This window comes from Notechis scutatus, chromosome 1 (assembly GCF_049901735.1).
Source record: "Notechis scutatus isolate UNSWTSFEM ecotype Mainland chromosome 1, rNotScu1.2, whole genome shotgun sequence".
Classification (NCBI taxonomy): Eukaryota; Metazoa; Chordata; class Lepidosauria; order Squamata; family Elapidae; genus Notechis; species Notechis scutatus.
The window spans coordinates 210,011,625-210,024,910 of NC_142009.1; the positions used below are offsets into that span (position 1 = coordinate 210,011,625).

Consider the following 13,286-nt stretch of genomic DNA (forward strand, 5'->3'; position numbering starts at 1 on the left):
TAATCAGGTGGCCTTATAAGTTTGATGATTGATTGATTGATTGAAAGTCTCTTGGATGTTCTAATTTTATACCCTGACCAGAGTTTAGCCTACCTATTCTCCATTTGAGGCTGGAGGTTATGATGATAGAACCAACATACATCTCTTACTTGATTTGTTTTTCACATTGCATTTGTGATTTAACATTTAAATATCAAAACTGAAATATCGGAAGCCCTCATTCAAAAATATATTTATACAGTCAATGTAGTATACAATATACAGACCACATGGTTACATCTCTTGATACTGTAAAGTCAAGCACTCTTACTGTGTTAAGGCACTTTCTAGATACAAGTTCTTGTTAGTGATTTCCTAATTTAGTGACAATTCACAGTTATAATGGCGATGAAAAAGTAACTTTACCATCAATCCTTGCATTTACAACCTTTGCAGGCTTCTAAAGCAAAGGAAAGCTGATCAAAAGTCCAGCTATAATTTTACTGCTTTGCTTAATAATCAAGTTGCTGCTCCCAATTATGGTTGCTAAACAAGGACTACCCGTTTCTGTGTCTTTGGATATTAAACTTCTTTCATATATATGTCGTGAACATGCAACAAAATCAGCATTTCTTATTCTATTAAATTTTTTGCTTTCTCCCTCTTCCATACATGTGGTTTTCAATATTTGTTTCTTTGCAACCATTCAGGAAGGAAGAGCTACAGTGAACCAGGATACAAGATTGGACAACAGAGTTATCGACTTGAGGGTAAGAACCCAATGACTTGGAACTGATCAAATTAATCAAAAACTGGCAAGAATAGTGTTACAAAAATGTATGTTTCAAAGGATGCATAATACATTGTGATAAAGACATTTTACTTAACAATAATGGAAGATGTGGGTTGCACAAAAGTAGTAAAAGATTTTATTAGCTTATCTGTTACATTAATCTAACTACATTTTCTAACTAAATACATTCAAAACCAGATTGAACTAAATTTATCCAATCTTCCTTTTTTGAAAGAATTTTGCTAAAATATTTCTATTCTAGATCCCTCAAAATGGTTAGTTTTTCAGCTGCTCAGTTGAAATTAACCAGATAATGTATCATATCATCTCTTCCAGTTCAGTTGAACTATATGAGATCTCCATCATTAATTAACTTAATTAACAATCATTAATTAGCATATCATTTTCAATAATCAAGCCATAAGTGACTCTGGCATAACTTGCTAATTTTTTTTCCTGGATACCATATACCGCATAGTTTACTTATCAGAGATATCCAATTTTATTTTAGCTATTTCTCATGCTCTAAATGGGGACAGTGAAATAGAAAAATTATGTAGAGTAACTTCAAGGTTGAATATATAAAGCAAATTGTATTCTTAAACATTCATAAATATATGTGCATGGAAAATAAGTGTCAGGAAGTTGCATTATGTAAATTGCACAAAAGAGAAAGATGATTCATTGTCAGATTTCATCAGTTATATGCAAACCCCTGTTTTCTAATTGAATTAAATTAAATTATGTTTAAGTTGTATGTCGGTCACAAGGTATTTTGATGTATTTAAATAAGTATAATCGCTCACAATTATTACATTACCTTTTCAATGAAAAAATAACATTCTTTTAACCTACACATTGCATTCTTCATCTAAGAATGAAATATATCTCAAAATACATTGACAATTATTATAGGTTTTATGTTTGTTTGTTTTGGTCAACAAACATCCAAAGAGGTAGGCATTCCTTTATTTGTATCAGGGGTTTTGTATCACATTCTTAATATATTGATTAATTGATCTAGCTTACTATTAAACTTACAGTAGTCTTAATTTTAATATTTTTATATTTGTGCTTTTGTACTATTGTAACTTACCCTGAGGACATTGAGATGGGTAGAATATAAATTAATAAATACATTCTAAAATTACAACATTAAAATGCAATGCAATGGAGGCAGAACACCTAAAATCATCAGGTATAAAATTTTCCCAACAGAAGGAAAACTTTCCTGAATAAACATAACTTTGGTAGCTTGCAGTATACAGTTGAAAAGTATGATAAAGTTGTGTTCTCAAATACTGTTTGTCATTGCTTTCTTCTCCTGTATAGTATCTTTAGAACTTCCTTAAATAAAAATAATTGGTAAAATGGCTGAAATTTTGCAAAAGTTTAGAATTTCTATGAATGTGAGATTTCAGAATAAAAGCATTAAGACATATAAAATTTGGAGAATAGCTTCTGACCCTTAGCTATACTATCTTCATGCTGAAAGCAGAAGAAATCTCAGATGTCATCAATCAAAATCCAGAACATCCTTGTTCCTGCTCAGCAGTTTGGCTATAATGTATTCCACCACAACATCACAGCTTAGATTTCCAATTTACAGTATCTTAATATATATAGATAATCATCAGCAGTAGGGAAGCCAAGTTACAAAACATACTCATTTAATCTTCATAGGGCTAATTGTAGTCTGAAAAAGGGTGGATTTTTCATTTCTCAAAATTTTTATTTATTACATTTATATGCCAGCACACCCCATCTCACTTTGCAGAGTGACTCTAATTTATGTTTGTTTACACAAATAAATAGAAGTATTATTTAATATGTGGGTCTATTTCCATATCTTCTACTGGTTTTAAAATAAAAGGTGAATAAAAATAATTCAACTGTTATATAGAAATTATTCTAGTCACAAATGTATGACATGGTGAAGAACTGTTCAGAGACATCAAGTTATATGTCAAGTATTTCCTCTTTTTTTCCCTAGCAAAGTTCAGATTTCATAAAATCTGGATTGAATTTTATTATAACTGTTATTTTAATTAAAATCTGAATAAACTACCCAGATCAAAAATGGTTTCTTAAGAAACCTGACTACAACTTGTTTTAACCCATAGAATAATTCACTTATAAGGCAGATGAGCATTCGTGGAAAGTTCAGTAATTTGTTGACATTCTCTAGTCTCTGTAGAACAGATTGCATAAACCTTAAGTCAGCAGTTATGAACTTTTGGGGTTTTGTTTTTGTTATGTAAATCATTAAAACATCATGGAAAGTTTTTGCAAAGTATTACATAAACCAAGGGTCAGAAACACAGTGCATGCAAACATTGTGGCGTGAATGAATTTTACAATTCTCAATTTGCAGAATCTCAAGTTTAAATAAAATTTAAATAAAAATTAAAATAATCTCATAAGATTTTGAATGAGAATACCAACATCTTATGAAATTCAAGATACTATGAGATTTGGACAATTGTCTCAAATTATTTTTATTTTATTTTATTTTTCAATCAAAGTTTTTAACTGCCTACTCCCTCACATAAGTCTATCATAGTCCATATCACTCTGTGAATTCAAGATTGAAAATCTTTGATTTGAATAATCTGGGTTAGATCAGATCGCATTAATGAAGTTGTTTAGCACTATTAACATATTAGGTATATGTTCATCATAACTGAAATGGATACCTTTTCTTTTTTTCTCCAAAATCTCCAGTGATAGTTTTGTTCATGCTTATGGAATGGGATGTATGTGTTGCGTGAAAACAGCCTCATGAGAATTAAATTTATTTTAAAACATATTGTTAGCCTGTGCAACTATGGTAAATGCTGAAAATATATGGGCAATGCCCATTTCAGGCAGGATTAAATTCTCTTTCCTAAATATAGAAAAAATAAGAATAAATGAATAGAAATTAAAGTGATACTAGAGTCATTTATATGTTATTATGCCATATTTTCTTGTTGCAACAGGTTCACCTTTTAGCCTGACAGAGCCCAGTCCCTAGTAATGGTTATCTTTCAGAGGGTGGTATAGATATGTGATACAAAATTTGTTCCTGAGTTAAGTTTGGACTGCTGGTTTCAGTGATGTGAATTCAGATTTAGAACAACTGCCTGTCTCCATTTTCCAGTTATGTTTTGAATTAATAACTCAGCATTGAGAGGGAAGGCCTCCTTTTGGGAAAAACTCTCTATACATAACAGTATTAAAAACTCTTCAATTGTATTACTTTATCTATTTACATATTGATTGCTTAAATGAATTTTTCATGTTGGCATATGGCTTAAACAAAAGACATGTCTCACCAGACTGAAGAAAGATACTATGTAAAATATCTCAACCGCTTTCCAAGACTGGTGTTCACAGTAGGAATCAGAGCTGTAAGGTATCTTCTCCATCGTCGTCATCATCATCATCAGAGTTTTAGTGATATTGACAGATATTCTTGTTCTAAAACTACTAGTAAAAGCCAAGTACTTAAGAGAGAGCATCAGTAGACCTATTTAGAGTAGCAGCAATTACAACAGACATCTTTGTGAACTGCCTACAGTTTTGTAGCTAGATCTATGCCACTGGAAGCGTTGACGTGAATATTGGAGGCAGCATTTCCATGAGCTAAAGGTTTTACATTGATTTTTCTGTATGGAGTCTCTTCATTTGCTGCCCAAAATAATTTTACTAATTGAGCCTTGTGAATATGCCAGTTTTCAAACTGTACAAGGAGGTTGCAACATTTTCCTTAAATTGTAGCAAAGTATTGTACCAAAATAGAATTATGCATATGTGAACACTAGCAATGTACTTGAAAGATAAAATATTGCCTCTAGCTTTCCAAAAGCAATATTCACGTTTTATGAGAGACAGTCAAACAAGGAATTTCACAATTATCTAAGGCTTGTTTTTGACACTGAAGCTTTAGGAATGTATTTCTTATGTTCTTTAGCACATTCTTCGGTTCAATATTTTACTATATATTGCAAAAGAATGGAATATCCAACAATGAAAGTTTTCTCTCTTTCATACTGCATTCCATTAATTTAACACTTTTCCAATTAAGCATTAGTTAATTGCACAAGAGGGTAAGACAGGTTTGGAGATGAGAGCAGAGTTTTAGAGTGGGAATTTACATATAGTCCTGTAGCCAAGTTAGAAATATTAATGTTGCTTTTTGGAATAATAGATACCAGCTTTTTAAATATAATTTGATATAAATATACTGTTAAAATGTTCAACAAACCATGGCTTAAATGTGGCTTACTGTGACCAGAGGATACATGGAAAGACTTCTAGTTAATCTGCATTGGACCTCCATCAAACATATCCTATGAACTATTCAGATCATCTTCCATTACAAGCACTATCACTGTCACTGAGATATGAGAGCTACTGTGCTGCAATTTGATATGCTGTCAATCTGTAATTGTAATAGGGAAGATTACTCCGGGGATTTTTTTAAATTCTGCTGTTTTAGAGAGAGGCAGACTATATAAATAATTGTGGAGTAGTCCATCTGGGACTAGGGTTGCTGTGTTTCAGAGTAGAAACTTCATATTGTTTGTTGATATCTATATGTTTTGGGTAGGATTTTCCCCACTTCATAAATTTAACTGTCTTAAATGCTTGAGAAATATTTAAGTTTAGGTCTTGGAAAGGAATAAATAATACGTTCTGGAGGATTTATTTTTACTACAAAACTAATGTGCAGTTTAATCTCATAGTATCTTGATATACCAATCATAAGTTTATCATAATTGATTTGTTACCAAATTATTCAAAATATTCAGACTGTTAAGATGACCACAAAATCCAAGCTATGTATTTAGTCTATTGCTATTGAGTAAAATGAAGGAACAATACGTTCTACTCATCATACCTGTTTCTATATTTAGAACAAATACGAGGCTGTTTGAGAGAAACTATTGAGCCACAGACAATCAACTCATTTATATTACCATTATCTATGTCATTTCTTTTCAATAAGTGTGTTCATAGCATCCGAACAGTACAACAGTGATACAAAAATAATATTTTTCAATACATTACAATAAGCACTTTAATACCAATTTATTTCAAAACAATAAAATAACCCAAGCAATTCATTTTAACATTTACAGTCTTAACACTGATAATACTCTATCGACTATTTATATTTACCATGTAACAGTGTAATGCCATTGCTCACATCCATTCAGAGTTAGATGCCACATGTGCAAATCCAATGAAATGAAATGACTATTTTGTAGAATCTTAAAGGAATGGACATGACAGATACCCTACAGTATGAATTCAGCTACTTGTAGACCAGCTCCTACCTTTCCTTGTTCATTTGAATAATCAAGGCAAGGACATGTGACTGGATTTGAGAGATGGTAAAACTCAGGTTTCTCTCTTTTGGGGAAAGTAAAGGGACATCAGCTGCAGAAAATCCTGGATGAAGTGAATTATCTGGATCCCTTTTGGGAGGGATTTGGATCTGGGCATGAAAAAGAAATTGCATTTAGCAAGATTTGCTAAATTACTAAATAACTACCATGATTCTTGTCTTGCTACATCTCGTTAGAATTTAGAACATAGTATAATAGGGTTAGAAGACACCTTGGAGGTCTTCTAGTCCAATCTCTACCCATGGCAGGACCTATACCATTCCAGTCAAATAGCTGTCCAATCTTTCTTTATCATCTCCAGTGATGAAACACCCACAACTTCTGAAGACAAGCAATTCTGGTTAATAGTTCTCCTGTCGGGAAATGTCCCCTTAATTCTACTTTGGATCTCTCTTTAATAAGCTTTCACTCATTGCTGCTTGCCTTGCTTTGGAGAATAAGTTGACTCCCTCTTCTTTGTGAAAGCTCTCCAGTTACTGGAGGACTTCTGTCTCACCCATAGACTTCTATATCACCCATAGTCTTCTCTTCATTAGACTAGACATACCTAGTTTCCTCAATCATTCCACCATGTGGTTTAACCCCCAGACCCCTTATTGTCTCTGTTGCTCTTTTCTGCACTCTAGGTGTCAACATCTTTTTCAATGTTATGACCCTATTTGATACCATTGAATATCCTATTGGGCCACTTGCAAGGGATGGTAGTTGATAGCACTAAATTACAATGATTCTATCCTTCTTGAATTGACTGTTTCAGTCAGTATTGGTGGGAAATGAAAAGTTGTGTTCTTGATCACTCCTGGATGGAATGGCTCAATAATCTGTTAAATCCATTAGTTGGATGAGCATTATCATTACGCACATGGCACCAGTCCAAACAGTGAAGGGCCTAACCCACTCTCTAAAGACCAAGAAGGACTGGATGGAGTGGAACAGAATAGGATGAATCCTAGAAAAAGAGAGTTAATGACTGCCCAGAAGCTTAGCTCTATATTACCTCTGAATTAGTCTGGATGAGGTCTAAAGCCCCCAATAAGGCAGCTTCGTGATCAAGGGATTCTCTTGGATTCTTAGCTCCCGCTTGAGAGGCTAGTTGATGCTGTGACCAAGAGAGCTCTGATTGGTAGAGCAGTGGCAACTTTTTGGAGCCCTTCTCTCTTTTTACATCTTCAGATTGCTTGTAATATGTTTTAATTGGAGCTAATTTTGAAGATGACTCAGAAACAATTGTAGGTACAGAATATAGCAGCCCGTTTGGTAGTGGGTAAGGCCCATTTTAGCTAAATAACATCCATATAAGTTGACAGTAAGTTTCCAAATTTCTGTTTTTGATGTTTACTTATTATGTTGGTTTTTAAAAGCATTGGTAATTACTGTTTTTCTTTTAATTAGTGAGTCACTGGATTCTTTGATTGGGGAGGGGTCTAAACATGTTAAATAAGTAAATAAATGCACTAGTAAAATCCTAAAAGGTTTGACGAAAGATAGGCATCAGTAAATCATATAATTCATACATTGAAACCCTGTGTTATAGTTTATGAGACTTTTCTGACTCTCTTCCTATCCCTTCTCTCACTTCTAAATTTGTACCAGAATGGGGCTTCAGTGTCAAGGAAAATGCCCCCCTTCCTCTCTTTCTGACAGAAGCCTTTATACTAGCAAAGAAATTAATTCAATACCACCCAGGTATTTTACAGCTTACAGTAGATCTCTCATATGCTTTTCTCTGTTGGTAAATAATATGGAGCCTGTGGTCATCAGTGTACCTTCAATCTCTTTTCTTGTACTTGGCAAGCTTTCTGATTTTATTGTATTCTGTTTTACTTTAAGATTGTTTGAAATTGGGTGAAAAAGGAGAAAGCTGTTACAGTGCAAAACATCAACTTTACCTCGCATTTTTATTTATAAGAAGGCCTCTGTGTCCTACATAGAATTGAACCTACATCCTTAGAAAATAAAAATGTTCAGTATTTCCTTTGGCAGAATGCTCACCTGCTCAGAAAGAAAAGGCAAAAATATGTAATAGAGATTATTTGGGAGGTGTGTGCTAGAGAGTATTAATCATTTTGCTTCAAATCTAAAGGGAGAACTCCTAGCTCTCTAGACCCCACTTCCAAACACTTGACAATTTTTGGTGATATTTTTTCTTTAAAACACAGACACGTCTAAGCCCAAGAGTAACTGTTTAAGCTATACATATTTTGAGCAAACCATCCATCTCAGAAACAAGAACCTTGAACATGTGAGACCTCTGTCCATGCCTCTTGCAACATTCAGAAGTCAAAAATAAAAATAAGGTACAACTTCCAACTACAGATAAGATGCCTACCCTTGCAGTAAATGAATATTTTATAATTAGCTGTACCCACCATGATTAAATTCTATTAAACAACCAAGAAAAGACTGGCTAATCTTTAGCAATTCCAGCATAATTGTAGTTAAGAGCTTAGTTAAACTACAACAAAAAAGCAAGATTATATCAGTCCCTTTCTCTCTGGCTATTTTGCTTAAATTGATTGCCTAGCTTTCCATTGATGCAAAGAAGACGAAGCTTGGTTTATTTTAAAGAATACAATCTGCTATGTTTAAAATTTCTACACCCACATAACTGACAGTTAGTCACAGTTCCTTTGGTTTTGTGTTTTTTTTTGCATGTGTGTGGCTTGCTGGTATATCATGTGAAAAACCACATGTTCTAACCTAACAAAAAAGGTAGGCATCCTAAAAAAAAAAAGTTAATGATAAACAGAGTTCTATGACGCATATCCCTTTTAGCAAAAACAAAACAAAACCCTGTAACTACTTTAGGCTTGGCAGCTGCATGTTCCTAATACTTCATCAACATTAGCATCAGTTGTGGGTTTAGCACTGACTATGAAAGTGTGAATCATACATGTTTTTCCTTCTCACTGAGCCACAGAGCTTGTTAGTCTGTTTATAAATATGTGGGTTAGCCAGTTTGTAAATGATCCCTGTGACCTTTTTTAAAACTAGCTAGCTTAGTTATATTGTTTTGGAGAAGTTAATAGAAGGAATGATCCTTTCACCTTCATGCAAAACAATGTTTGTTGTTTTATTATTGTTAAACTATTTTTTTTTGTACAGCCACCTATTGTTTGCTTTTTGAATTCTATAATATTGATGCACTTATTTTAACAGTTATTGTTTCCTTTTCTTTCAACAATTCAGCTTTTCCATTCTATCTATTATTGTTATATCTGCATTTGGACATATGGAAAATATTTTAAATTTGAACCATTTCAGACTTAAAATGTCCTATTTGGAACATAAAATGGACTGCTCCCTCATCTTGAAAGTATTTTGGAACACCGGCACTTGAAATTTTTCCAAACTCATTTCACATTTAAAACAGAGCATTTTGAATCTGAAACAGTTTGCATTTTTAATGCTTTGCATGCCCATACCATAGATCTAATTAGGATAAGAGTAGTGGTTTCGAACAGTGTCCATCGTTAGTGGCTGTAATGGCATGGCAGAGAATTCTCTTATTTAAACATGGAAATGGTAATATGTCCATTTTAATATACCCCAGAGCTAAGGTTGATATAGAACAGTCTTGGTCATTTCGATGAGCAACTTCTGTCAGAAAAGAAATGGAGGATTATTAACTCACTCATTCTCTGATCTCTCAGTTTTTCTATTATTTATTGTATTTTGGTATAACTATGGTATAAGAGTATTTATTGTATTTTGGTATAACTATGGTATAAGATAGTTCTGCTTCTGTAATCCAGGTCAGGTTTTGTAAAGTTGGGTTTCCACTGAAATGCATATTTTTTTTGCTGCAAGGTCCCATGAAATTTGATGTTCTATATTCATACATACATATACATGTTATCTACAATTTGTAGTGATTAGTGCTAATTAATCACTTATCCTGAAATCAGTAATGGGCTGGAAGAGGATCAGTACATTTAAGCAAGGCCTTCAATAACTTTTAATTGATTTGATAGCTTCAACTGTTCCTGGTTAGAAATAGGTTGTCTATAGTATGCACCCTTTTGATTGGGTTAATATTAAAGATGATTTTAAAAAATCAAATAGTTACAGATAGGCTTGTCAGAATTATAACAAGCAGCTAAATGGGAGTAGATTACACAGGTTCTTAATGAATTACAGTAGTTATATTTGTTTTCAAGCTCAAAGAGTTGGTTCTTACATTTGAAGCTCTAAGCAATTTGAGATCCATATTGTCAAAAAGCGTGTATGTTACACAGAATCTTAACAGCTTCCAAAAGCATTTTTCCCAAGTTCCTTTGACAGGAGAAGCTCATTGCTTGGAAACTACATAGAGACCTTCTCTATAATCAACTCATATAGCTAAAATGCACTCTCCACTGGTGCTTGACTAACACTACTATGATATTGTCATTAGGCTAACATATTCTTATTTGCCAGCATGTTAAAATATTCCACTAATTTATTTAGTGTGATGTTTTCATGCTTTGAATTTGTTGTTGTTCTGATATTTTGGGATTTCATTATGTTGTACTATAGTATGTTTTGATTTGTATTCTACTTGAGCGCTACCCTGATATTCCAAGAAGAAAAACAGATTAAAAATAGTTTTGGTGAATGGTTAAATAAATAATAATCTCCTTTGTCTACCATTTGCCTACAATACTGCTACATACTGTTAATATGTGTTTTCAGCTGTTACTCTTAGTATTACCGCTTCATAATACTGCTTTTGGGCAAACATGATCAGATACATCTGCAGGCCCATAGGTAATACAATGTCCTTGAAACAATATTTTAATTACTTCAGTTGTCCTGATCAAGACAAGCAATTAGTCTACCAAGTAAAGTTAAGTTATGAATCTTAATATAGTATCTTTATTTTCCAGACCTCCACTAGTCAAGCTGTCTTCCGTGTCCAGTCTGGTGTTTGTCAACTTTTTCGAGAAACACTCATTCATAAAGGGTTTGTGGAAATTCAGACTCCAAAGATTATTTCTGGTATGCATTCGATATTTTAATGGATTCAGAAGAATTCACACATTGAACACATGAATTTGGGTAAATCTCATTTCTGCAGTAGCCAATATGAATTTATTTTAAGTATTTGGTTGCTCATTAGTACTTCTTTTTAAATTGCTGCTGCCTCCTTCGAAACAGTAACTGATTTAAAAAACTGAAGCACTTTCCATTCTCAAGTATGGTATGGAAAGAAATTCTCCTTGTTTAGTTTCTTGTGCTGTCATTTTCATCTTTGAAACTGACACTTATATTGAGAATATATAAAAGAAGTCCTGTGGGGTTAGAGCAGTGGGTGTCACTGAGGAATTTATATGCTAAACTGGACTAGAGAATTTACCTGTTAGTCTCAATACTGCCAGTCATATGAAGCAAAGAGTTCTCTAGTCTTAGAGATTGCAAGACCTTGGTGCTTGCAATTCCTCCTTTTCCTCCTAATTGCCTCTATGGGTTTCTGTTGCTGCTTCCTTCTCTTCTAAAACAGGCTTTGGTGCTCTTTGACGCTATTCTAACGTGAAAGATACCAATTGAGGAATGAGTTGGAAAGTCCCTTTGTTGTAGGCAATGGGGAAAACTTGACCTGTTGACCCAGAGCTTTGGAGTAGGGTAGGAGGGCTTAACTTGGGTTGGCTTGAGGGTTACCCCAGGGTTTGGGGTGAAATGTTGAAGGCAGCATTCCCAAAGTAGGCAGGGACAGATCAAAGATTTGTGGGAGGGAGGTTAAGGGGTGAAATAGATCAAGGAAGATTAGCCTTTCTTTTTAGTTGCCCCCAATTCCAAAAATGCCAAAAAAAGGAAAATAGCCTCTCTTTTTTCCCCCGTTCACTTATAAGGGCCTCTGGGGACCACCGAAGGTATGTCGGCAGGCCACGTATAGCCTCTAGCTTGTGTTTTTTTGTATCTTGAAAGTAGGGGCAGGAGCCTGGAACCAAATACATACCAGGTACCTATCTTACAATGAAAGAAAATTAACTAAAAAGGCAGCGGGGGGGGGGGGGGAGACATTTTTATCATGATGTATCTTGTTCAAGACGTGTCACCAAATTTGCTCTTGCTTTGCTTTCCAGCTGCCAGTGAAGGTGGTGCCAATGTATTTACTGTGTCCTACTTCAAAAGCAGTGCCTACCTTGCACAGTCCCCTCAGCTTTACAAGCAGATGTGTATTTGTGCCGACTTTGATAAGGTTTTCTGCATTGGGCCAGGTAAGGAAGTGCTTTGTCTAGAAGGTGGTTGTCATGTCTCTGGGGCAAGAATACCCTGAATGTTCAGATTATGTAAGCGGTAATTTTCCAACGCCTTTTCCCATCTGATTTGCTAACAGACAAAAGTTTTATGAAAACAACTAATCAATATGACAGTTTCAGAGTTTGCGGGCAGAGCAAATAGCAAGTTCAGCAGAAATTTGGCTTGGGAACAGAGCAATAGTGTCCTCTAGTGGCTATTAGAACATCATACAACATTCCATTTTAAAAAATTGTGACTGTACTTGGCATAGTTCAACCATTATTGAATGTATTGCCCACCTACAAGCTTAGCAGGGCCAGGAGTTTGTTGTTATAAGCAGCTCACTGGAAATCAGTACAGTCCTACATAATGTGTGAAAGTATTTATGTTCTCAATTTTGTAAGTAAACCCATATTAGTAAGCCAAACCAATATTATCCTTCACCTATCCTATTGATCCTGACACTTTCAGTATGTAAGTAACTTGAGCTAAATTGACAGCTGTGCACTAAAACCCTACATGCTCACCACCAATACAGACGCACTAACTGTTATGCCATTTTTGGCTTAGTACCCAAATGACAAACTAAAAGCATGTGCAATTACTAAATGGCTAATCGATCAATCTTTAAAAATGACTATAGAAGATTTTCATGGATATTTTCCTGGTTATATTCATTACAATCTTACTGCTGGGATAGTGAATTCTCATTAAGATAAATATTTTGGGTGGAGCTCCCTCAGGACCAGATGCAGTTAGAAAAGGAAGGAAAATACATATGACTTAAGTTGCAGGTTTTCTTGTGGAATATTGGATGGTAGCCTTTTAAAAAAAATTAATGCTTTTAAATACTGCTTTTGCCGATTCCTATTTCTTTCCTGACATGAATGCAAGAC

At 34.2% G+C, this 13,286-nt stretch overlaps 1 protein-coding gene across 1 annotated transcript in view; it reads left to right on the plus strand.

Moving 5' to 3' along the window:
* DARS1 (aspartyl-tRNA synthetase 1) overlaps positions 1–13,286 on the plus strand; it is a 56,350-nt gene that overhangs the window by 33,445 nt on the left and 9,619 nt on the right. Inside the window, exons 7-9 of the mRNA XM_026665367.2 lie at positions 690–749; positions 11,037–11,148; positions 12,234–12,368. Coding sequence (XP_026521152.2) covers positions 690–749; positions 11,037–11,148; positions 12,234–12,368 — 307 coding nt within the window. The remainder of the gene's footprint in view (positions 1–689; positions 750–11,036; positions 11,149–12,233; positions 12,369–13,286) is intronic.